A 25,343-nucleotide genomic window follows, 5' to 3' on the forward strand; every position below is an offset into this window, starting at 1 on the left:
GTTGTTTTGACAACTGAGTTATGTCTATTAGAATTAATTCCCTCTGGCTTGTTGTCCTCAAGCAAAGGTGTTGGGTTTTTGTCTTGGACCTGCCCAGTGCCTGGGCTGGACTGGCCCTTCTGTCCTGATTGTGCCCACTGGTGCTCAGCACCAGCAATGCTGCTCAAAATCATTTTTTAAAGATGATCATTATTAGCTTGGGTTCAGCTGTGTGTAGAAGACACTATAAAGTTTCCAAGCTCAAATCTAGCTCTGTGCCACAGAAGTGCCATGAGAGCTTTAGTCAGCTAAAACACTGTGTTTCAATTCTGTTGTCTTCTGAGGACTTTGCTCTCATTTTACTGGGGTAATTATGTCATGGTTAATTGGCAGGTTATTTTGAGCTAATCATTTCAGTCTACTGCTCTCTAGGATAGCACTGTTAATGGTACATCAAGTCTGATAACCAGGTAACAAACCAAGAGAGGGAAGCAGGAGTTTTCTCCTGAGCAGCAGCAACCCCTTGAGTCAGACACCTGTGAGATCATCTGTCCCTAGAGACCAGATTTGCTTGGTGTGTGTGGCTGAGCTTGGAATACAAAGTTCAGGGCAGTGAGACTCAAGTCTTGCTTGTAAAGAAGTATCTTTTGTAAGTGCATTCCCAATTTATATGAAAAAGGTGGATGCTCCTGAAATACTGCATTTCTCTTTTGGAACAAGTTCCATTTTTAGCAGTTAAACAGAAGTTTGTTTCAAAATTAAATCTCATTGTGAAAATATAGCCAGTCAATATAGTGTCAATGAATCATGAGTTCTCTGAAATAGATAGTTAAAGTAAGTTACATTTATGAGCTTAGTTCTGATTTATGGGCTCAGCTGAATAAAAATACCTTGTACATTTGTTAGTTCAAAGCTGTGAAATATGAGTTACTTTTTGTACATGCTCAACACAACTTTTTATATTAAAAATTTTGTTAAGGTCAAAGTTAATAAAGCTGCTAGTTGTTCTCTTCAATAAAAAAAAATCCCAGCCCTTTTCTAACTCTCCACTGTTTTCAAAAACACTTAGACAAACTATATTAAATTGATTTTTGGTGTAGGAGGACAGTTTATGGAAGGAAAAATCAAATGAAAAAGTATTACTGTTCTTAGGACAATTTCTTAAATAAAGAAAATATGTAAACCCTGAAGGAATTTGAGTGGATGCAGTGAGAGAGGGACGATCAGTGATGAGTAATCGAAGGTGTGGCTTTTGGAACCAAACCACCCTTCAGCTGAGGAGCTTTTTGCTAAGCACCTTCCTCACAGTCCCAGCTAGCCATGGATGGATCCTGCTGATTCACTGGTGTTTATCATGGGCTCTTTCCACCTAAGCATGACTCCAGCTGACTTTTATGGGAAGGCAGTGCAAATACCTTCAAACTTGCTAAACACTGCAGATTTCCAGCCTGCCTGCTTCCTGTTACCATGAATCCAATACTTTGGGGAATGGATTCTTTTGATTTTGTTTTAATAGTGTTGCAACATTTGTTGCTATGGTTTCTATGAAATACCTTGCTTTAAGGAAATATGCTGAATTTTTTTTTTTTTTGTTACTCTTCAGGCCTTTGCACAATTTGATGCTGAAGGAGATGGCACTGTTGATGTGGAGAATATGCTGGAGGCTCTCAAGAATTCTAGTGGAGCAAATCTTCAGGGGGAGCTGAGCCATGTAATCAGGCAACTGCAAGCTTGTTCACTGGTGCCAGGTATGAGAGCAGAGTGTTGGAAGAAAGGGTTTCCCAAGCCCTGCCCCAAAGAAGAGGTGCTGCCTCAATAAATTGCTTTAATAGCATTGCTTGTCCTAATCTTATCAAAACCATTCTCCAGAAGGTTCTTGGTTCTTTAGTGTCAAGCAAGTGGAGTTGTTGTAAATTAAACATTTCCCAGAGTTGCATGCAGAACTTCCTTTCACAAATAACCACTGTTTCCTTCTCTGTGTGACTGGGGAGTGTCTTCCCCCTGTTTGGTTCATCTCACAGACAGAAAATGTACCTTGCAGAATTTTGGTGAGTGCCCAGCTAATGCAGTCTTGTACTTGGTAACTGGAGGAATAAATCCTCCATGGAGTCTGTTCCAGGGATGAGTCACATATTTTATATTGTTACTCAGCATCTGAAATCCTGATAAAACATAATTCAGGCTTTATGGTTTATAGTTCAGAAAGTATCAGTTTCAGAATTTGATTTCTGGGATAAGTGTCAGTTACTGGCTTTCCTTCCAAGCATTTAATGATAAGTGGCTAAAGGGGATTTGCCTTAAAGGATCAGACAAGAAACACTAGAATTTGCTGCAGAGCATTCAAAGGAGAGGACTTGGAGCATGTAAATGCACTGGGATCCAGGTACCAGTGCTCAGGAGCTGACATTTCTGACCAAGCTGGTGGAAAGCATTAGGAATAATCTACAATTCCAAAGGGAAAAGCTCAGTGTAGCTCGGGGTGAGTGATTGTTAACCAAGTAGCAACTGCTTCACTTAGATTTTGAAGGTAAGGCTTTGGGGCAGCAAAATAAAAATAAGATTTTTGGTAATTGTTTTGAACTTCTTCAGGCATTTCAGGTCACTGGCAAAAACATTTCCTTGCACTTCTCCCTGCTGTTGAGGTTGCAGACCTGAGTTACATCCTCTAATAGTTTTACATCCTTCTCACATAGTGGTGCTTAAGGAAATGATGTCTCTTTCTAGGGTTTATTGATATATTTTCTGAGTCCAAAGAGCGCCTGGGCCTCCACGCCTCGATGATCCTGAGATTCCTGCACCGGAACCGCATCTCCAGCACTGCCATCCCTTACCCAGTGCTGGAGTACTTCAACAACATCTGCACCATGCGCTCCTCCGTGCTCAAGGATTCTTTGGATCGGCTTCTCCTCAAGGAGAGAGGTGGGCAATGTCTTCCCTTCTTTTTTGGGATGTGGCCATGGATTTGAAAAAGAGACTACAGATAAAATGAAAAGCTTTCTTGACTATGTCACCTCTAAAAGGCCTCATGTTTTATGAAGTTAATCTGCATGCTTCTGGGGATTTTTGTTGGTGTTTTGAAGAACATAAATTATTTTCTGAACTACCCAGCAATCTGAGTAACACTCTGGAATGTTCTTAGCTTTCTCCTGGCCTGTTGCAGAATTGATAGTTATTTGTGATATTCTGTATTCAGTCAAATATATCTACTGGTTGCTAGAAACTTCATTTCTGTGTGAAGGTGGATGTTTTATGAAGTTGACTGTTCGGTATTAAAACATACTTTATTATTTTGGACTGGGGGTGATGAATCTTATACTGTATCTCTGATGGGACTGGCCTGGTCCCTATGGGGTGGGCTCCTTTTCTTTACAGCTTGACTAGAAATTTTCAGATTTCTGCACTTCTATTGAAATAGATCAAGTTACATGGGAAGGAGAGTGCTTTGTCCTTTCCCTAAAATACATGAATTGAAGTTTTCTCTGTTGTAATTTACTTTTGCCTTTCATCTATTTGTATTTGGGCACAAAAATAATAAAGCACTGTTGAGGCCAGTAATGAAAGGGGTAGATAAAGGCTATTGAACTCCAGGGAATGGAGATGTTTTCATACTGAGAGTGGTAGATGGAGATTATTGCAATTTCATCTGAAATGAAACTTTGCTGTCTCCTAGTTCCTGTCAGAAACAGTCCTTCAGGGGCTGTGTTCTGTGCCAACAAGTTCATTTGTGTGAGGTAGTTCTTATAAAGGTATAAGTATACTCAAAACAGCCAAAGAAAAATATTCTGAGTGGTTTCTTTGCAGAATACCCCAGTGATCTGAATGGTAATCAGGAGTCAGACAAGCTGAAGTCTGTCACAAAGTGCTACACACACATCGAAACCTCCTCCAATTCCGCCGATATCGACAAGATGACAAACGGAGAAACTTCCTCCTTCTGGCAGTCGGACGGGAGCGCTCGATCCCACTGGATACGGTGAGCTCAGGGCTGGGGGCCTTGGGCTGACAGCCAGAGAGGGGGTTGTGCTGGATTGATCCTAGCTGGATGCCAGGGGCCCCTGAGGCTGCTCCATGACTCCCCTCCTCAGCTGGGCAGGGGAGAGAAAATGTAAGGAAAGGCTCTTGGGTCAAAGGCAGGGAGAGTTCTGTCACCAGCTGCCATCACAGACAAAACAGACGTGATTCAGGGAACTTAGTTCAGTTTATTAAATCAGGTGGGGTTAGAAACAAAACCAAATCTTCCCCCTCTTCTTCCCAGGCTTAGAGAAAAACGGAAGAGAAATGATCTCCTCCCCTCCAGAGGCGCAGGGGGATGGGGAGTGTGGGCTGCACTCAGTTCATCACATGCTGGCTCTGCCACTCCTTCCTCTTCAGGGGCAGGACTCCTCACATGCTTCCCTGCACCAGTGTGGGGTCCCTTCCATGGAGCTCCCTCAAATTGCTCCAGTGTGGGTCCTTCCCATGGGGTGCAGTTATAGAATCACAGAATATTGAGTTGGAAGGGACCTCCAAGGATTGTCAAGTCCAGATCTTATGTGAATGGCTCCTATGGGGATCAGTCCTTCAGGAAGAGGCTGCTCCAGCATGGGTCCCCCATGGGATCACAAATCTTGCCAGCAAACCTCCTGCAGTGCACATTGCTCTCCCCATGGTGACAAAGGTCCAGCTTCCAGCAAATTCTCACACCCTGTAGCCCCTTTCTGCTAAAACCTTGTCACACAAACCCAATACAGGTGTAATTGAAAACAGCTGGAATTAATGAGTGACAGGTGAATACAGATCAAAGCAGTAAGTCGTTATCTCTGCAGAAAATTTTAAAGCCTGACTTGTCAAATAAAAGGTCACCTGTAAACTGCCTGTATCTGCTGTTGTGACACAAAGCCTTGTTGTATAGTGAAGCTTTCCATGCTGTAATACAGATGTAGTAGTTGGTACTTGAATAGAAACACTTGGCCACTATCCAGGATGTTTCATGAAACAGAAATACTCAATGAAACAGAAATGTTTAGTGTTTTTTTTCAGTGGTAGATCTAAGAATGTGTGCTTCAAAACAACAAAAAAAAAATCTCATTTTGGTCATTATTAACATTGCATTTTATTCCTGAGGAATGAATTCTCAATTGAAAATATAAATAGAAAATTCCACAGTCTCTCAGAGGCAACTGTTCTGTAAATCAAATTTTTTTTAACTTGTTCACCATGGTATGGTGTTAAAAACACCTGTGAAGCATTAGGTAAATTTCAGAGGATTTATCTGTGTTTGTAGAGGAGGAAATGAATAATAATAAGGGGGAAAATTAATAATAATGATAAGAAGAAGGAAGAAGAAAATGAATAATAATTTAATATCTATTATATATGCACATGTGTAACGTTATGATATAGAACAATAAAAGCACAGTGCTTGACTTACCTTCTCTTTGCAAGAACCATTTTCTCTTCTTTGCTTTGCAGTTTAAAGATGAAACCAGATGTGGTTTTGAGACACCTGTCCATTGCAGTGGCAGCTAATGACCAGAGTTACATGCCACAGCAGGTCACAGTGGCAGTGGGAAGGAATGCCAGCAGTCTCCAGGAGGTCCGAGATGTTCACATTCCAAGCAATATCACTGGCTACGTAACACTGTTGGAAAACGCTAACATTAGTCAGATGTGTGAGTCAATAAAGATACCATTGGGATACTGCTTTGCTGCTTTTTGGAAGGTGAAAGGTTGGGTAGATCATGGAGAGATGTGTTGAAGTGTCAGTCACCAGGGGTGACACTTTGGGCCTTGTCCTTGGGTCAGAGAAATTGTTTTAATTCTAGTTTAATTTCTAGTCTGTAAGAGAGTCTTCCAAGCCTTTCTTGTGGTCTCTGTAACGTGGGCTAAGGGTCGAAGAGAAAAATTACTAAAGATGCAGTTTTAGCCTTTCAATGTGAAGTCATGGGGCAGCTTCAAAATATCCTTGCTTGCAGAGTGAAAGCATATGTTGGCTGATAGTATCTAGCAAAAAATCTGGGGTTTTTTTTGGTACTGAAACTCTGAAGTTGGTCCAATGTAAGGCAGGTTTTATGCTTTTAAATAGTGTTATTTTTGATTCTGGTAGCTCTGTGGTGCTATATTGGAATCAATCAAGAAAAGCTGCTCCTTCCTAAGATGGTTTCTGCAGTTTCAGGAATTTTGTCCCTTCAGTTCCAAAAGATGCTTTTCCCTGAGAGGGGCTTTCACTGCCACAGAAGTGGGCAGCAAGGATGTTGTTCCTCAAAAGCAATCAGGATAATGCCATCTGTGCAAAATGGTCAAGAACTTGTGTGAAAATTTTTATGTAACTTCAAACTTTGCCTTTGGGCTTTGATCCTTTTCCCTGTTATCTCCATAACCACTTGCTTCCAAGACACTTCCTATGTATCTAGGTAGGAAGGTACGGTGAAATAATCTATTTTCCACTTTGAGGATATTTTATTACAATTTTTCCTAGTTTCTAGGAAATAGGCATAGCATCTGTAATGGATCCACAGGCTATGGATGCAAAGGCTAAATTTTCCAGATCAGAGGGTGCACAGTGTGTGTGGTTATCCGTATCAGGCAGTGCTGTTCCATATCTGCCATTACTTTTCCAAGAGGTCCCGCACTAATTTAATATTCGGAATAGCTGGATTCTTCTAACTCTAATCTAGCAGAAGAAATGGGAAAAAAATTCTAATTTGTGTTTTGACAGATGTACAGATAAACATCAAGCGTTGCCTTAGTGATGGATGTGACACCAGGATCCACGGGCTGCGGGCCGTGGGCTACCAGCGAGTGAAGAAGGTGGGAGTGTCCGTGTGCGACGCCTCGGCCATCTGGTACTGGTCCCTGCTGACCTCTCTGGTGACAGCTTCCATGGAAACCAACCCAGCATTTGTTCACACCATTTTACAGAATACTCAGTAAGTACCAAACTTATATGGGGTGTGATTTTATCTATTTCTTAATTAAAAAAAAAAAATACTTCTCGCTTTAGGAAGCAATCTGTTGTATGTGACTGGTTTCTGCTCCCTTCATTCAGGTGTTTAAACTGCTTTTTCTGTCTCATTGTTCAGATTTTTTATGTTTTTCTTCTATCCATTTGCACATACTAGAACAAGTGTAATCCTCCTGGCTGCTTCATCTAATCTAGTTGTTAAACCATGACTTAATGGACACTGAAAAATACATTTTTCACTGATCCATTTACTTGTAATGACTTTGAGCAGCCTAAAATGAATTCATTTTTCTTGTCTGGTATTAATAATCAATAAAATCTACATCTTCTCCTTAGGATTGAAGCTTAATTTAGCTTAATTTTCTGCAGATTTCTACTTATGTAATGCCTTGTCCTGCATTTTATGGGGATACAGTTGAGTATATGCACCATCTCCATGCAAATGTTTGCTTGTGGTGATTGACCATTTTCTGTGTAACGTTTCCTTGTTAGATTGCCAAACACTTCTGCTGGATGACTTGAAGGATTGGAATCCCAATAAAACCTCTCCACACCCACATGAGCTTTTACAGAGCTCAGTTAGCACGATGTCACCACACTGAAGAGCAGGGCTGTCATTAGGTTAATGAATCCTGTAGGCTAAAGTCCACTAAGCCTATCTTTTAATTTATGTCATCTGTGAAATCTCTGAATTCAAAGTTTAGATAACTTCATACATGCTCAGGCCTTAGGCCCATAGTTGCAGGCTTTGTAGAAACTGAGGGCCTTCAGTTTTGGTGAAGTTTAGATATTTTTTAGAAATGTGACATGAATATTGAGCTAATAAAGCATTGAAAAATTATAATGGAGAAATCCTGACTAAAATCATGCTTTCAGGAATTAGATTCACTGTTTAGAATTAAAAAGCAAAAACCCCAAAGTTTAGAATTGGATGGAATAACTGTTATATTGAAAACTTTAGTATTGAATAGAATAACGTTGGTGAAACTGCTTGAGAATTCCTAACTTCAGTGATTTTCACAATATCTATGGGAATTCAGAATAATTCTGATTTGAGCTAACAACTGTCTCTCTTAGTTTCTCTTATGCTTCTGAGGGAATTTCAAATCAATTTTCCCTTTATTCACAGGCTCTTGCTCAATTCTGGACCAATTTAAAATGAAGCAGTGCTTGGATACTAAGCTATTTCTAATGCTGTCACAGTTTTAATTTAAAAATCCTTGATATGTTTGTCTCATTAAATCTGAGATTGAGACTAGATTCAAGATTACCCAGCAGTCACTGAACTTTCCCTGCCTAGAATGCAATACTGTTGTTCCCTTTTGAGGAGAATCTCTGTGTGAATAGATTTTGAAGCAATTTGCAGAGACCTGCCCACACAAAGCATGAAGATTGAAGCCTCTAATTCACATTAGGAGGCTCATTTCTCCAATTCTGCCTGGTTTCCTGACATTATGTTTCACTTTTTCCTAGGAAAGCACTGCAGCACATGCCACCTCTATCCCTAACACCAGGCTCCACAGATTTTTCAAGCTTCTTATCACCAAATGTTTTGGAAGAAGTAGATAGCTTCCTTATCAGGATAACAAGGTGAGCATGTGTGGTTGATGCAGTGGGAAGTGGTTTGGAAGAGTCCCCAAATCAAATTTTTACAAATTTACTCACATGCTCTTTTTTTAAAGTACCTTGAAAAATACAAATACATCAAGAAGCAGGCGCCTGAGAGATTCTGTGGCAGCTTGTCTTTACTGAAAAACAGAATGTCCCAAATTTTCTTTTCACAATGTTGTTGTTTTTCCTCCCAGTTGTTGTACTACTCCAGAGGTGGAGCTGACACTCCTGGCCTTTGCCTTAGCCCGGGGGAGTGTTGCCAAAGTGCTGAGTTCCCTTTGTGCCATCACTGATCATCTGGACACTCCATACAAGGCTTCCTCCCTTATCTCTTCCATGGCAGCAGTCAGACAGAACCTGCTCTATAAATATGGTAATGGAACAATCCTGGATCCTTTACAGGCTTAAGAAAATATACAGCTTTGAGTTGTTCCACTTGGTGGGTTTTAAAATGATCCAAATCTTCTTAATTAAAAACTCACTGAAATCACAACCTAGCAGATGAACTGCCCAAAAAGTTGGTGATTGATCAGCTTTCTGTGATTAAACCAAGTAGAATCTTCTCAAGAGAGAAAAGATGAACTTTGTAGATCATGGCCCCTGTATCAGCATGGTGATGATGGTGTTTGTGTTGCTTAAAAGGCAAATGACAGGAAGTATTTTTCTTCTTCCAGTAACACATTTGTTTGAGTGAGTGAGCCTCTGTGAGTGCTCTCTCCTGCAGACATGTACAAGTTTGAGATGCATTTTAAATGTAATGCCTTTAGCATCTCTTTATGGCTCCTTTTTATTTTTTTTCACTTTTATGAGATGAGTTCAAAATTAAGTTTTTATAATCTGAATATGTCATGAATGTAGAGCTGTTCATGGTCTGGCATCAGGTGGTGATTTTGCTGTTTTTGCTGGACTTGTTTGATAAATCTGTATTTTCTCAGGTATCATCTTCTGAGATTCCCATTAGTCTCTCATAAAGAATTCATGGAGACCTTTTATTTGCCTTTTAGTATGTTTTTTCAGTACTTTTGTCTTGTACCAAAGAACACGTGGACTATTTTATAATTATCGATGTTTACTTTCAAAAATTTTGAAAATTAGTTTGTTTTCCCCAGAGTAGATAATGCCTTTTGTAATACAAGTGGTTTTTCATAGACTGTGAATTCCAAAGTGTGGCAACAGTTGAAGGAACATTAATTGTCATGAATTTGCTTGTCCTTCGGTCTGTATCTAAAACTCCAACTACTTTAGATTAATATATGTCTCATATTCCAGTTTCCCTCCCCTTTTTTGTGTCTGACAGTGGTAAAAATCTCATAATACTGTAATTTTTTTCCATATCTTTTTCTGAACAAAGAACTTTGGAAAATATATTTTACCATTTTAAATGAATTTGATAATCCTGTTGATTTTTTGACTTAGGAAAGCCGTTACGACTCACTCTGCAAGCATGTGATGTAAAGGGAAAAGAGGATAAATCAGGGCCTGAAAACCTCCTTGTAGAGCCATGGACTGGGGATGGTAAGAGCCTGGACTTAAAATCCATAATATTAGAATCATAAAATCATTTAAGTTAGATGATTTCACCAAGCATAATGATTGTTAACAATGCTGTGGTGATGTTCCATATTTACTTATATATATTTGATTCTTTATAGTTTAATGCTGTGTAAGATTTGTAATTAAAATAAAGGTAAACTAACAAACAAAAACCCAAATGAAAGCAATATATAAATTCGTTTTTGCAGCATCGTGGATTTCTCATAAACCAGTTTATGGTCAATACAAGCCAATCAAACAAAAAGACTGGATTTTGGAGAGAATTATTAATATTCTACATGGAAGTCAGCAGTGAGCTGCCACAGGGAATATTCTCCTAGAGCACACTTTGTGGGTTGAAGTCATGAATCACTGTTAGTTTCCCAAATATTGATAGGAGAGAGTTTGTAGAAACAATTTAAATTCTCACTGCACATACCTACTAATTCTCTCTTAAAGCCTCTCTTTGTTAATGCAATGCTTTTATGTACTGGATACAACCTAAACAAAGAGATTGGTGTTTCTTGACCTCCTTTTTAAGTGAAATGCCACCTAATCTTTTTTTTTAATGGTTTATTGTCTTCTGCAGTGCTACTGGTAAATGAAAACCATTGTGGCAGAAAATCAGGCACTTTCTAAATGCTTCTTTTACACCTCTCTTTGTTCATGTGCATTATTTAAGTTTATTCTTTAGTTATTTTGTGGTTTGTCTACTGTTGTTTTGTGGGTCACAGTTTGGGGGACTATTCACTGAGTTCAGTGAATAGAGCCACAAGCTAAAGCAATATTTGGGAATTACTAATAAATAAGGAAATATTCTTGCAACTGCTGCAGATATTGCAGTGCCCAGAGAGATACTGCCTGGAGAATGCTGTGTAAAATACAATCTTTTAAGTAGTCCCTTTTATTTGGAAACATTTGCTAATGAGCATTTCACTGGAAAAGCTTTGTGGTTTTGTTTCCCCCCTTCAGCCTATAATGCCAGTATTTTCTTTCTAACCCCTTGCACTAGCACTCATTCAGCCTCATTCTGTTCCCACTGCTGCTTTAGGATTTCTTACTGAAACTGGGAAAACCAGAGCAAGTATCATTCTTTCTACTGGAACTGAATCTTCATTTCAAGTGACACAAATTAGAATAAAGGTATGTAGTTGCTGGGAGCTTTTGAAGTAGAGGATTTACTTTTTTCCCCTAGTGGTGGAATTGAATTTGGATATTTTTTATATGAACTGAAATTAAATTAATTATGAAATACTGTTATTTTATAGCTTTTCTTCAGTGTCAGTCAGGGAACTTCAGGAAAAAGAGGTCTTAAATTTTTCCAGGAAGCCACAAGCATGTAGTAAAAATATTTATTTTATATTGATTTTATCTATATCTTGCAATATATATCTCAAGCCAGAGACTCTAGTTTATGGTTTCTCTCTGAAGTGTATGGATTTATATGCAAGGTCTTTGGTCTTCTGTTTAAAATAACTTTTTGACTCTGTGAATAGCAGGTGTCAAGATACAAAGCATGTGAGTTCAGATTAAATGGAGGTATTTCAAATTCTGTTTAGAGACACCAGTGTAATTTGAATTTGGTGTGACTGTTATCTGATTTCAAAGGAAGATCTTGTGATTAAATCTCATGGCCAAGACTAAACTTCAGTGAGGTTTCTGCAGCTGAATTGACTTATTTACTTAAGGCAAAGCAATAGTATTATTTAATTCCCAGAGCAACAATACGTATTTCTATGTCAAAGATATTTAAACATGAATAGACTTCTGACAAGTAAATTTTAACTGGAGCTGGAGAGGCAGCTGAGTTGTTTTGCAGTGTAGTGATATTAATAGGGAAACATGATTTTAGTTTTGTTGATTTTTTTTTTAATGTTAAAGGAAAACAATATGGGAATTAATATGTGGAACTATAATGTGTCTAATTAATATGTGGAATTCTAGTTAATGTAAGGATGCTGGCAGGGTGATAAATACAGTAAATAACAACCATGTACATGATCTCAATTCAGTGGGTTACAGAAGTTTTTATAACATTTCTCTAAATGTGTTTCATGTTCCTGTGCAGTTCCAGAGAGCAGGATAGTCAGCTCTCAATTCAGTGGGTTACAGAAGTTTTTATAACATTCCTCTAAATGTGTTTCATGTTCCTGTGCAGTTCCAGAGAGCAGGATAGTCAGCATCTGCTTGCTCTCTGTAGTTCCTTGGTTTCCTTACCGCAGTGTGGCTTTGCCCCGCAGGTCCGGCGCGGAGCCATTGGGGCGCAGTGCGGGCTGGTGTTCGCATACAATGCTGCCTCAGGAAAGTTCCATGCTGAGGAACACTTCAAAAGGTTTGAGAGCTACGACAAATGGAAGCTGAGGGAATTCAAGCAGTTTTTAAAAACCAGGTATAAATGGATTTTTGCAATGCATACATGGAAAATGAATGTTATATTTGATCATTTTGCAATGCCGCTTGAACTACTGAGAATTGTTCCCGGTGACTTAAAAATGGGGCATCATTTAATTGTTGTTTGACTTTAATGAGCCTCCATTTGATATGTTGAATGCAATATGTGTATAGATGTTGTTTTCAGCCACTTGATTTAAAGACCTGTTATAAAAGGGGTATAGCAAAATAAATCTTCTACTTGGGGTGCAGATCAATGATAACAGAAATTTTTTGGTTAAGTTTTATTAAATCAGTTTTCAGAGCTGTTGCTCAGGAGTAAGGAGAGGTTAAGGGGCTGTGCCAAAAATGATTTTTTTTTCTTTTTTTTTTCTTTTTTTTCCTACCTTGCATGTGATAGAGTTTTTGGTTTGTGAAACTTCCTGCTGTCTTTCTTCATCTTTACAGCCATAACATGCTCTAAGTATTTTGGTAGAGTATGAACAGCTTTGCAATGTCTCTGAACGTTCTCTTTACAAAGCGTGTTACATTCTTTTATACATAGAAGCAGTTCTTCATGTGATGATTTGGGAGATGATGATCCTATTGGCTGGTTTGAAGTAGAAGAAGAATGGGATGAAGTTGATGTCAAAATGCAGCAATGCAGAGTTTCCCAAGTAAGAGCCCACAAAAATCCCTTAGCCTAGTCACAATGAACAGGGGCTCCTTTCTGTGTCAACTGAAATAAACATATTCTATTTTGTGAGGGAGAATTCTGCTGTATAGAGAAAAAAATGAATAGGCTTCTAGTTAAATGAGTAATTGAACTTTTCTCCTCTGAGATAGTTTATTTTTCTCTGTATGCACATATATACATATATATATGTGTGTGTGTGTGTTTGTAGTTAATAATTGAACTTTTGTCCTCTGAGATAGTTTATTTTTCTCTGCACATATATATATATATATGTGTGTGTGTGTTTGTAGTTAAGTAGTGCTTCATGATCAAATTTAATGCAAAGCTATGTGATAATGTGCAGATTACTGGTTTTAATGTGATTGTTGCTTTGTTCTAGTATCTAGACCATTTAACTACTGTGTAGTCATAGCATTTATTCTTCCAGAGCCAGGTTCTTCAATCCTTGTTTCAGTGGGCAAACAATTATAAAGCATTTCCATCAGTTAGGCTGCTGTCTCTGGGGAATGGAGATTCTTTCATTTTGAGAATGGCAGAAGATGGTTTTGATTTTAAGTGCTTGGTGCATTTATAGGGAATGTTGCATTTAAGATGGTTCTGGAATCAGCTGTTGTAGTTACCCAGTCCATCTGCACTGTGGGAATTAAGAGAATTGGTGACATTGTTGTGTCAGCTGGGATTTTTTCTGACTGCTGCAGAGTAACCAGTGCATGTGGATGGCAGGACTTGCTGTTCCTTCAGTTTTGTGCTCTGCACTTCACTGAGAACAGACTGATCAAAGTATTTCTAAATATTACATATTGATCCTCTGCTTGCTTTTAAAAGCAGCTAATAATTCTTTAGCCTGCAAGAATAGTGCTGTGGCAGTGAGGAGTAGTGTGTGCAGAGTGAATGAGCTGATAATGAATTAACAAACTTTGCAGGCACCTGTAGAGGTCACAGAACCATCCCTGTGACTTTTTGGAAGCAGGGAGAGATCAAACTTAGCCTGAATCTGAGGCTCAGTAGTTTAAACCTCTGGAGGCATTAGACAAGGGACTAAGGCTTCCTTCTTCAATCCTCACCTGCGTGTACTCCAGCCTTTTAAAAGCCCAATTTGTACAAGCTTTTAAACCCAAATCTTGTGCTATTTTTATATCCATCTAGTACTTGATGATAAAGTTCTTGTGCACGAGACAAGAGTCAGCAGAACGGCTCGGGGTCCAAGGGCTGAGCGTTCTGGGCTATCTGCGGCCCCTGCGGGACGAGCCCTGCAGGACCATGAGCTGCCTGCAGTGCAGGAGGACTGAGGAGGACACAGTTTGTGGCACAACTCTGCTCCTGAAGACACTTCACTTCATCCAGCAGCTGGCACAAGACCTGGTATTTTTACTTCTTAAGGTTTTTTTAAGCTTCTGTTTGTCAGGCTAAAAGGAATAAGGCTGTGCAAACAGCAGTTGTGAATGGGCGAAGAAAAGTTGGGGTACTCTTAACAAAGGTTAAAAAGCATGTTGTGGAAAAAAATTTAGTTATGAAAAATAGAATTCTGTGTATGTTTGTTGCTTCCAATTAAATTAGATGGAGAGGTAGAGGTTATAAAGTGTTCTGGTGGTGGAGAAAAGGGATGGGATCCTAGAAATCCAGAAAGGGGGGAGAATTCTGTGAATAAGAAGGTTTCAGCATGAACTGTCACATTTAGGCACCAGAATGTCCATGAAAAAACTTAAACTGGAATTCATGTGAACTGCAAATTTGTAGGAAAGATGGCTGTGCTTTCCTTTAAGCCCAGTGCTCAGAGATTTATGTTTTATAAGTGTGTTCTGTATAGATTTAACTTTCCAATTCTGCATTTTTGCCTTTTTAAGGTTCAGCAGAAGGAGAGTGGATTAAAATACAAGTCATTTTTAGATTTCACAGGCCTTGATTTGCAGCTGTTCTGGAATTTTTACAATAAACTGCACCAAAAGTAAGTTTCTTCTTTTAGTGTCTGCTGAAGCACTAATCAATGTGTGTGTGTATAAATAAAGTATGCTTTGTTTAGTTACTGCAGTTTGTTCTCCCTAAACTACATCATTTACATAAATAACATTTCCCTACTGCTACCATATGGACTTCTAACTATGAAGTTATGTAGAAGCTTGAGCTGTAGATTAGTTGAGCTGATAGCTACACTTCCTTTGGCTATGTCTCTCCACTCAGTGGTTTTTATCTGTCTGAAATGGTGACTTTGATAACAATATTTATTTGGTGCAAAAGAGCTGCTTTTCTAGTTTTTGCTTCTATTTATTATATATCTTCTTACAGCCCAAGGGAAGAATGTATTTTTGCTCAAACACTGCTGTTGCAGCTTCTCCAGAGCTGCTTCTCTGTACTTACTGGAGATAATAAAACTGCTAAACCTCAAGAAACTCCTCAGAGCAAAACAGCTGGTCACACAGAAGCTGCAGAAGAGCTTTATAGACATTTGTGTGAAGGTAATTTTTATTCAATATATATTGACTGTTTTGTCTGTTAAATTTTGGAAGAAGATACTCATTCCTAGAGGCCAAGTCAGCTCCTGTTCCTTTGTTTCTCCTTCAGGTCAGTGTGTGCTAATTAGTCTATCACTAGAAACTTTCCTTGGCCCAAAGAAATGGTTTTGTAGACTTTCTGACAACGTGGTCTGGAAACAGTTGCAATAGAAAACTCCTTTTGAATGTGTCACCTGCTTGTAGCACCAGGGAATGTGACCCTTTGACTATAGCATTACTGGGGTTTATTTATTTCTGATATTGCATATCAGTATGAATGAGCTCATGAGTAGACTGTGAGGTTTACAGGGACACAGGGAACATTCTGGAGCCAGTGAAGAGAATGGGAATTACACATTAGGTTTCATTGGAAGTAGGGTAGCATGCTCTCTATTCAAGTGTAATTTGAACACTCCTGCAAAAGCAAGCTAGAGGGAAAACACTTTATATGGAATCTGTCACATCTTGAAAATTGTATTAGCTTTGATGGGTGTCAGCTTATAACCTTCCTAGAATTCATTTACTTGGTGAACAGATATATTCTTTCTTAATATGAATCTTTCTTGCTGTAAGTTAAAAAGTTTTCCCTCATTTTCTATGTATATAATGGGATTGCAAGGGCTTGAAGTTGTGTAGACTAACATTTAATTCAGTTATGCCTCTAACCTATTAGATGAGGTATTAATTAGAACTTATAATTTTGTTTCCTTTTTGTATGAGCAGTAGTGGATATGGGGGACAGTAACTTCATGCCAATGAAAATGCTGAAAGAGGAGGTTAAGAACACCTTACTCAGTGGAGCAGCAGTTTTTTTCCCTGATAGACAGACCAGGAGACACCAGCTCTTCACCATGATGGTAAACATTGAATGAGAAATTGTTTGTTTAGTGCCTGCTTTCTTTATGCAGAAAAGAGGACAAATCTGACTTGTTGTTCTCAAATAATACATACTTTGTCCCATTCAAGTAAAAGCCTTGCTTTTTTTCTTTGCTTCTTTTTACCCTGCTCCTTTTCTCTCTGGAGTTTATCCAAAGAAAGAGGAGCTAACCCTCCCTTTCTTACCAAAAATGAATAATAGAACACAGAAATTAGAATTCTTTGTCGCAGAAGAGGAAAACAGAATGTATCATAAAAATAAATCTTTTTTCTTTTCTAGAAAAACATCACAGAGCAAGAACATAAGCAATCTGTACATCTTGCCTTTAGATCCTTGTGTACCCACTTCAGGTAAGGGGTCCTGAAATTGAACATATTTGTGTGATACGCCACATTTGTTAATAAGTTTGTATTTAATCCTTTTTAGAAATGTTACTCCCCTGAACAATAATGCTCTGAAGTAATCAACTAATGTTGTTTAGAAAGGGCATGCTACTAATCAATATTTTAATTAACTGAATAGCTCTATGAAACGCTGGCCAAGGTTGGTGCTGAAATCACAATATATTGTTCTTAGGCTTCTCCTAGGCTGTCTTCCAATTTTTTAAGTAATTGTTTGTCAGTGCTGATGGTTGGTATTGATTTAATTAGTCTGGTGTCATCAGAACACAAACTTTTGATTTTCATTGTAATTACACAGTAGGATCTCTACAGATATAATACAAAAAATGGTAAATTTCTGGTTTGGAACTATTTGGAACTCCTTGCTGCTGGTTAGTAAGAATATCTTTGTTTTGTAGTGATCAAGATCCAGGTGGACTCTTATTATTACCAGAGAAAGGAGTTTCTGCAAATTTTGACATAAGTGAAGTATTATCAGTCATGGACACCCTTCTGCTTGTGGCAGCAAGAGAGGTAACTGGCTTTGCTCCTGCTTCTTTGCCATGACTTTTGTAGGCACTCAAACACAAGCTGCTTCCATGGATACTGTGGAACAGCTTCCCTGTCCTGGATACCCCTGTTGATGGCTGTGCAAGTCAGTAGGATTAGCTTTTCCAATCAGTTGTGTTTTCCTTTAAGAATTGACATTTCATGACAGTAAAGTAGGAAATGAATAATATTTTTCCAGTATGAAATATGTAAGATGTGGTGTTTTTCCATAGCATTGAAAAGACTCTATGGAGAGACACTGGGATACAGAAGGAGTCATTCCATTTTGAGAGGCTGGGATTGGGCATGTCACTAAGGGAGCTGGAAATGGAGGAGGGTTATTTACATATGCAGAAAAACTGTGCTGAGAACATCAAGTGACTCATATGTAGCTGTTCCTATTTAAAGTTGTGATATATCAAAACAAAGCCCATCACTTGCTACAGAGTGTTACATGCTGCTTGTCATTTGCATTTCATCTTTTTCTGGGGTGAGTGGGATGATTGTGTCCATCCCAGTTTGCTTGGTGCATACTGTGTGTCATGCTCCATTATATTCATGAATGTTCCTTATTTTTCAGTGTGAAATGATGATGCTGGATGTTGCACAGCAAGAGAGTGGCACAGTCTTGTCTTCCTTATTCTGGTCTGTTCAGGGCAGCCTCCTTTCCTGGTGCTATCTGCAGCTTAAAGGCACTGATAATTCAGCCAAGGATCTTGCAGTAGAAATACTTAAAAATTGTAAGTGCTGGGATTGAATACAGAATTAAATATGGGGCAACACGGGACATTAAAAAGTGATTTTGCAAATTGCAGTATAATTAGGGATCACCAAAGGTTGCCTGAGGCATACTCAGAACTGTCATAGCATTTTTAATCTCTCTAGGAAATAATTAGTAGGCATATTAAGCAACTTGGAGTTTTAGCTGTACTGATAATCTTACGTTGGGAGAATCTTCAGAAAGCATTTTAGTAACTTTTGGGGGCCAAGCACTGAAAAAAAAAAAACCCAAACAACAAATAGTTACAGGCTTTCATTAGAACATTTTAGTTTCATAGCATCCCATATTTTGGTAAAATCCTGGGTGGTGATATGTGCTTTCTTGGATATTTGCAATAGCAAGAAGTTGGCTAAGAAGCTGCGTACATCTAAGGGGTTTTGTTGGGTTTTTAAATTTTTTTTGTGGGGGGATTGTTAGATTTTTATAATGCAGCAGCTCAGCTTTGAGTTAATTGGGCCAAATACTTAACAAAGGTGTAATTTTTTGTAAAATTACATCATATTTATGTTCTTTGTAGGTAAATAAATTTGCTGTGTTCCTGGATTACATTTAAAAATGGAAGAAGGTTGTAGTTAAAAATTCCTACCCTCACTTGTTACTTCAGCTGCATTTCTTAGCAGTGTGTGGAGACTCCTGGACACATGGAGCTTGTTGAAGCAGTCTTGGAGAGTTTGATGAAATTACTCATCACCCATTTTTTCAGTGATATTGTTGATAACCATGCCTTGTTTCCCCAATAGAAATATCACAGAAAACTTCTCTGAAGTGTTGGGTGTTGCAGCCTTGGGGCAGCAGATCCTTTCCTGCTGTATTTGTCCTTGTGCACATCACCGTGCACCGAATGTTTGATAAAGTGAATTTGTGGGAGCAAATCCTTAAGGTAGCTATTAAGGATTCTTTTTTTTTTTTTTTCTCTTTAGATGTGGGCCAGTTCCTGTCAAATATCAGAACAATTTTACGGTCACTCTTATCTCAATATAGTGGCAAAACAATAGTTGAAAAAATAAGTAGCTCTGTCTTTGCTATGGCAACTCGTCAGCTGGTAAGTGACCTGTGGGATTTATCCTGTTCCTGGGAGGCATGGCTGTGAGTCTGGCATTTCATGACACCTGTGTTTGCTCCTAGGTCATCTTCTTGTTGGATTTTTGCACTTTAGACATTCCCTACTGTACTCTGCTACAGGGATTCAGCACTTTGATAGAACCACTGAAAAGCCTTTGTAGTGAACCTCATAAGGTAACTAAGGACACAGGCACTATTAAACATTCTGAAACAAAAGCAAAATTGCAAGAAAGACAGAAAACTCAGGCGATTCTGTTGGTGAGCATTGGAAAAGAGCTAGAAAGCTCCTAAAGGTGTAGGATGTGTAATGAAATGTTGAGTGGAGAATGAGAAACATATCAGTAGATACTGATATGGCAGAGTGGTCAGAAAGTGCAACTGGAATGAGCAGCCTGGAAGGTAGCTAGGAAGGAGGGGATTCTGTGGGTGAAGAGGAAAATAAATTAAAAATAGTATATGCTTAACATTATTAGCTTCACTGCTTGTGGTGATGCAATTAAATCTGTATGTCTGTAGCATAGATGTTTAAATCTGCGTTAGTCATCCAATGTCTCTTTGTCATGACTGGAGACTTGGAGTCACTTGTGGGTGAGACAGTCTCCCCCTGAGTCTCCTCCTCCAGTGGGTTTTGCTTTAGAAGTGCTTCCTTATTATGATTACCAAGACCTCCTGAGTCTCCTCCTCCAGTGGACTGGGTGGGTTTTGCTTTAGAAGTGCTTCCTTATTATGATTACCAAGGTTATCTTCAGACCTAATTTCTGTGTAAATCAATGCTGTAGCCTTTTAAATGCCATTTGTATGTACATCTGGCAACTTAAAAGTATAGACACAAGAATCTAGTGTGGTAATTTATTTTTTTCTTACCTTTGTATCTAAGAATGCATTTTTGTTGTACAGACAGACATGGAAAGCTGGCAGCAGGAGCAGCCTGTAGTATTGAGAACCTGGACAATGGAATCACCTCATAACTATGAAAATAATTGCCATGAGGTCTCAGTCTTCCTGTGTCATGGGGCAACTTACTTTGAGGTGGAATTTGATGAAAAATGTGAAACTGAAAGGAGGTAATTTAATCTTGTGTTGTGTTAAATTCCAGTGCCTTTTTGCACAGGGGGCAATTATTTTTCAATGTTCACTCCACATGTGCCATTTAAATTTCTTCATTGTCCAGAGCAGTACACAATGTGTATTTTTGAATGACCTTGTGCTGAAAGCTACCTCTCCTGGCAAATTTACAGACATGCTGTTCTTATGAATTTTGCTTCCTTTGGCCTTGATCTGTTTGATAATAATGCTGTGACCACCACAGTTTGTGCTTGTGGTATTTATTTTGCCCTCATTCTCTTGGTAACACATCAGGTTACTGCTTTGTTAAAGCACTTGCCAGATGTTAGATTTGGCATCCATTATCAGTTCCAAAGTCCTGCAAGATGGCAGATCTGTGTTTGCTGGGACTCCTGCATTGAAACATGAAATAAATTCCTTAGCAGTCACATGAAGGTGTGGTTCAGAAAGAAGTGACAGGGTGCACTTAGATACAGCACTTGTGAAAATCCAGAAGCAAAACCATTCTCCCCCAAAACTTAAAAAGTAAATTTGGAAGTAATGAATTGCAATTTTCACAGGTATGATTACCTGGAGTTTACTGATGCCAGAGGGGCAAAAACTCGTTACGATACAAAGGTTGGCACTGACAAGTGGCCTAAGGTGAGCACCTTTAAAACTATGAACCAAATTATTTACCCAGTCTTAGGAAGTCTTTATGATTCCTGTGGAAAGCTATTATGTAAAAGGATGCGTGCTTTTTTACATGGGTGTGTTTATTAGTTTCTTAGATGGGGGGCAGGAGATGGGGAAGAAAGTCTGAAATGCTGCAAATAAAAGGAGTGAATCCCTCTTTGCTCCTGTTATCAAAAGAACAATCAGTTAAAGTGAAAAGGAATAATCATGTTTAACTGCCAGTAATAGATGGGTAAAACTTGCTCTGCCCTTGCAAGTTTTTATATCATAGGACAAGTGTGGTCCTTCCTGAGGCTGTGCTCTGTCCTCAAATGGGATGCTGCTCTTCTGTTTTTGTGGCTCTGAATTTTAATATAAAGTTGCTCATTAAGCTCTTGAATAGAAATTTTACCTGCTTAGCATTGTGGGTTTCTCATTGAGATGGTGGGGGAAATTAGATTTGTTATGGCCAGAACATAATACTGAAACCCCAGAGTTGCTGAGGGGAATTCATTACCCTGAAACGTTTTCCTGTCATGTACATTTGGCAAAATGACTGTTTTGTTGCTCTGTAGAAAGTGACCTTTAAGGCTGGCCCACGGCTGCAGTTTCTCTTTCACTCTGACAGCAGTAATAATGAGTGGGGCTACAAGTTTTCCGTCACTGCTTACGGCCTCCCAGACGTTGCCGTGTCTTGGGGCTTGGATTTACAGCTGCTTGTCTCCAGGCTGATGGGGCGCTTGGCTTCCCGGAGCATGGCCCTCAAATCCCTGCGAGGTGAGTGCCTCCCACTGCTCCATCCCTGCAGAGAGGAGCTGCAGGGGCTTGGTGTTGAGGATCCCCTGTGAAAATGGAGTTCCTTTTGTATTTCCCTCTCGTCAACATGGAAGACTTGGTGTCCTCCAAGCCCATGGAAGACTTGGTGTGCTCCAAGCCCATGGAAGACTTGGTGTTCTCCAAGCCCATGGAAGACTTGGTGTGCTCCAAGCCCATGGAAGACTTGGTGTGCTCCAAGCCCATGGAAGGCTTGGTGTGCTCCAAGCCCATGGAAGACTTGGTGTGTTCCAAGCCCGTGGAAGATTTGGTGTGCCACTGAAGGGGTATCAGGGACAGACAAAGGTGGTACAGAGACTCCATCATCAGAAGGCATGAAAAGCACTTTATTATTAGAAATCCACAGTTCTTACAGAAACAATGGTGGACCTAAGACCCGATTGGCCTTTAGGAATCTTCTCTCACCTATTGGTCAAGAAGGGACAACTCCTTCTTGTAAACATCTTTGACAAACAGAGATTGACTGGAAGGTGCAGAGATTGAGATTATAATTGTTTTAGTTCTTTCTCTGAGCTTTCTCACAGCTTCCCAGGAAAATCCTGGGACAGCTATGTCTCTGTTCAGAGGATGTGTGATTACCACATCGCTGTGTTGCAAGTCCGTGGAAGACATGGACATGTGGAAGTAATCCTACTAAGCTAAATTATATTTATGAAATAGTATGTTCTTTTTTTTTCTTTTTCCATTTAAAATTGTTCCCTGGTGCTGTCATCCACCCCACATTGGGCGTGTGAATATGGAGCCAACAAACTGAAAAAATTACAGGGCTTAGGACACAAAGGGTTCTAAGTTTCACATGAGCATTTGGTATTGAATGAAATTTGAAGTCACAAATTAAGTTTGGTTAATTATAGTAGCTAAGTACAATTAGGATTTTGACCTTGAAGATAAGTACATTAAATTTTAACAAGTAAATTTTAAAAAAATATTTACTGTTTAATTTGAAAGCAAGAACACTTCTCTCTAGCTTCCTAAATCTGAATCCATCCACCACTTAGAAGAAATTAAATAAGGCTAAAGAGTTCTTGCTCCACTCAGGTAGTCCATATTTACCTTGAAAATTTAGGCAGCTATTTACATGTGAATTCAGATAACTAATTGAAGTGTTTGAGAATATTTTCTTCCTTTTTTAATATAAGCATGCTTAGATATGACAGATTAGGTGTTTAGTAGGAGAGATAGCTTTTAAACTCTTTTAAATCAGAAGATTGCTGTAGTTACACAGTGAAAATGTTTGATTTAAAGTCCTTCACTATAAGAGATTGATTGTCACTATAAGACATTGATGCTGCCATTAATGACAGGGTACATCAGTTTTCTGTACCATGTTAGAAAAATAGAGAACATTGTTAAATTACTTGTTCAGTCTATTTGCATTAACTTTTTGTGGTGAGTTTGTTGTCAGTTTCTTTTTCCCTACTGGTTGTTTAACATTTATTATTTTCACTAATCTGTAAAAATGAAGAAAATTTAGTAACTGAAGGGTCTGTTCTGAATTTCTTGCAGAATTAGGTAGTGAAGCAGACTTGCCTCCTTTGAAAGTAACCTCGGTTCTTAATTCTCCTCTGTGGAAACCTGTCTTCAGGCATCAGCTGTGTCCTGAGGCACTCCCTGGAGCCAGGCAAAACAGTGCCAAGCACCAAGACAAAAACGAGGTACCCACTCACTGCTTGTGTTCCCTTGGCATGGAATCCCTGTGCATCACACAGGTTCATTGGCTTTATGGAGTTGGGATGCCCTTAAGCACACTGCTGTGCTAAACTTGAGTCATTTGTGCTGTTGGATTCAAATACCAAGGGGGAAAGAAACTGTTGTTCTGTGCCCTTTATTAGTTTCCATTTTCATGGAATCATGAAATGGTTTGGAGAGACTTTCAAAGATCATCTCATTCACTCTCCACCTGGTGCAGGGATGTCTTTTATTGTTCAGTTTGCTCAGCTGCAGTGGATAAACTGCAGGTTGATTTAGGATTGCACTCACTGTTTTCTCTCAGGCAGTACTGCAGTTATGTGTTGTTCCCTTCTCTGCAGGCTCGGAGCTCTCCCCACGACGTCTGCCGTAACTTTCTTATCGACTTTGCAAAATCAGATCCTGCCCAGGACTTCAGTGGGCAAAAATCTGAACTTTTCAAAGGACTTATACAGGCATGTAAAAAACAGACCCCAAAGACAGATATAGTTGCTGGTCCTACTGTTGATCAAGCTGTGAACTCAACATTTGCTGCTTTGGTGTATCTCACTCCAGATTTATTTGAGAAGCTTCAAAAATATGGTAACTCTAATATTATTAGATTATCTTAATAATGAAGACTTACAGTTTGTGAAAGGCTCTCTTACAGCTGAGTTTATAACATTTAAAAATCAGTTCAGTGGGGCAGTTTAAAGAAGATGTTGTGTAGAAAGGTATCATTTAGGCAGACTAGGTAAGCTTTCTCTCTAGAGTGTTTCTTTTTTAGTAATATATGTTTTTGTCTTCAGAGCACTGGCAAAATAGTAGTCATCAGAAGCTCTAATTCTGTAAAGCTATTCCTAAAGAGGATAGTGATGTCCTCTGGGGCTTTAATTCAGAACAGTGTGGCTCCAGTTATTAGAGGTTCTTGGATCATTTTCTACATTGCACCTTTTCTAAAAAGCCAGCAGCAACTTCTGTTATTAACTGTTGGGGTTGGAGGAGGTGTGAATTATCTCCCAAAATACCATTGTGTGGAAATCAGTCCTGCCATCCTCAGAATTTTTTTTTTCCAATAGAAAACAATGTTTTGCTTTTAACTTACTGGCCATTGTATTGCAATTTATGTATTTTTCAGTAGGTAAAATGAACAACTTTTTGACTTAGAGCATCCTTCCATTAAGTTTATTGATATGTTTGAAGTATTGGATAATAAGATGTTACTGGGTTTTGAAAGATTTCATTTTAGGTTTTCACTTTTTGTCATAATTTTGACACTAAACATTTTACATTTTCATAGAATGATTGAGCTATTTTTTTTAGCTGTGAAGTTATGAGTAAAAATGACTGACACAAAGACTAATCTGATGACTAATGTGGTTACTGCCTTTAGTCATTTTGTCTATGTCTGACAATTGAGCTAATTTTCTGAGTGACATTGAGAACTGGACAAATATTAATGAGTGTTTGAGAAATTCATCCCTCTGTTCTGTCAGTATCTTCATTTGCTGGTCCTGCTGGGGCAGACTAATTTCAGGACCTCTGTTCACCTGTGCTGTGGGAAGTTTGGAGAAGGGATGCTGAAAAGAGTACAGAAGAAAAGTTAGAAAGGGAGCATGGAAGAGAGACTGTATAAGAATGTCTTTTTCTCCATAGTCATTGTCAGGGCAGTTTGAATAGAAACTGATTTGTCAGGTTTTTAGTTTTTGCAAAATGGTCTTGAAAGTCCATTCCAGAAATTCATAGTGTAAAAAAGTAGAGAAAACAAATACATCTATAGAGCTTTAAGTTCTTGCTAAGCATTTGTTGATTTTTCTGATAAGTTTGCATCAGTGTTATTGCATGCATAGG

At 38.8% G+C, this 25,343-nt stretch overlaps 1 protein-coding gene across 3 annotated transcripts in view; it reads left to right on the forward strand.

Moving 5' to 3' along the window:
• Nucleotides 1-25,343, forward strand: part of ZZEF1 (zinc finger ZZ-type and EF-hand domain containing 1) — a 57,199-nt gene that overhangs the window by 3,039 nt on the left and 28,817 nt on the right. For 2 of the 3 annotated variants that reach the window (XM_041463589.1, XM_041463590.1), the window contains exons 2-26: nucleotides 1,583-1,727; nucleotides 2,704-2,898; nucleotides 3,781-3,952; nucleotides 5,431-5,630; nucleotides 6,677-6,887; nucleotides 8,396-8,512; nucleotides 8,728-8,906; nucleotides 9,950-10,048; nucleotides 11,118-11,209; nucleotides 12,307-12,455; nucleotides 13,002-13,113; nucleotides 14,280-14,495; nucleotides 14,978-15,078; nucleotides 15,417-15,586; nucleotides 16,346-16,479; nucleotides 16,779-16,849; nucleotides 17,299-17,413; nucleotides 18,009-18,168; nucleotides 19,130-19,251; nucleotides 19,335-19,445; nucleotides 20,169-20,335; nucleotides 20,897-20,978; nucleotides 21,566-21,767; nucleotides 23,331-23,479; nucleotides 23,855-24,095. In XM_041463589.1, the coding sequence (XP_041319523.1) occupies nucleotides 1,583-1,727; nucleotides 2,704-2,898; nucleotides 3,781-3,952; nucleotides 5,431-5,630; nucleotides 6,677-6,887; nucleotides 8,396-8,512; nucleotides 8,728-8,906; nucleotides 9,950-10,048; nucleotides 11,118-11,209; nucleotides 12,307-12,455; nucleotides 13,002-13,113; nucleotides 14,280-14,495; nucleotides 14,978-15,078; nucleotides 15,417-15,586; nucleotides 16,346-16,479; nucleotides 16,779-16,849; nucleotides 17,299-17,413; nucleotides 18,009-18,168; nucleotides 19,130-19,251; nucleotides 19,335-19,445; nucleotides 20,169-20,335; nucleotides 20,897-20,978; nucleotides 21,566-21,767; nucleotides 23,331-23,479; nucleotides 23,855-24,095 (3,712 nt within the window). The remainder of the gene's footprint in view (nucleotides 1-1,582; nucleotides 1,728-2,703; nucleotides 2,899-3,780; nucleotides 3,953-5,430; nucleotides 5,631-6,676; nucleotides 6,888-8,395; nucleotides 8,513-8,727; nucleotides 8,907-9,949; nucleotides 10,049-11,117; nucleotides 11,210-12,306; nucleotides 12,456-13,001; nucleotides 13,114-14,279; nucleotides 14,496-14,977; nucleotides 15,079-15,416; nucleotides 15,587-16,345; nucleotides 16,480-16,778; nucleotides 16,850-17,298; nucleotides 17,414-18,008; nucleotides 18,169-19,129; nucleotides 19,252-19,334; nucleotides 19,446-20,168; nucleotides 20,336-20,896; nucleotides 20,979-21,565; nucleotides 21,768-23,330; nucleotides 23,480-23,854; nucleotides 24,096-25,343) is intronic. The other variant, XM_041463591.1, reaches the window with a different exon arrangement.

Source organism: Pyrgilauda ruficollis, unplaced genomic scaffold (assembly GCF_017590135.1).
Source record: "Pyrgilauda ruficollis isolate IOZ18807 unplaced genomic scaffold, ASM1759013v1 scaffold168, whole genome shotgun sequence".
Lineage (NCBI taxonomy): Eukaryota > Metazoa > Chordata > Aves > Passeriformes > Passeridae > Pyrgilauda > Pyrgilauda ruficollis.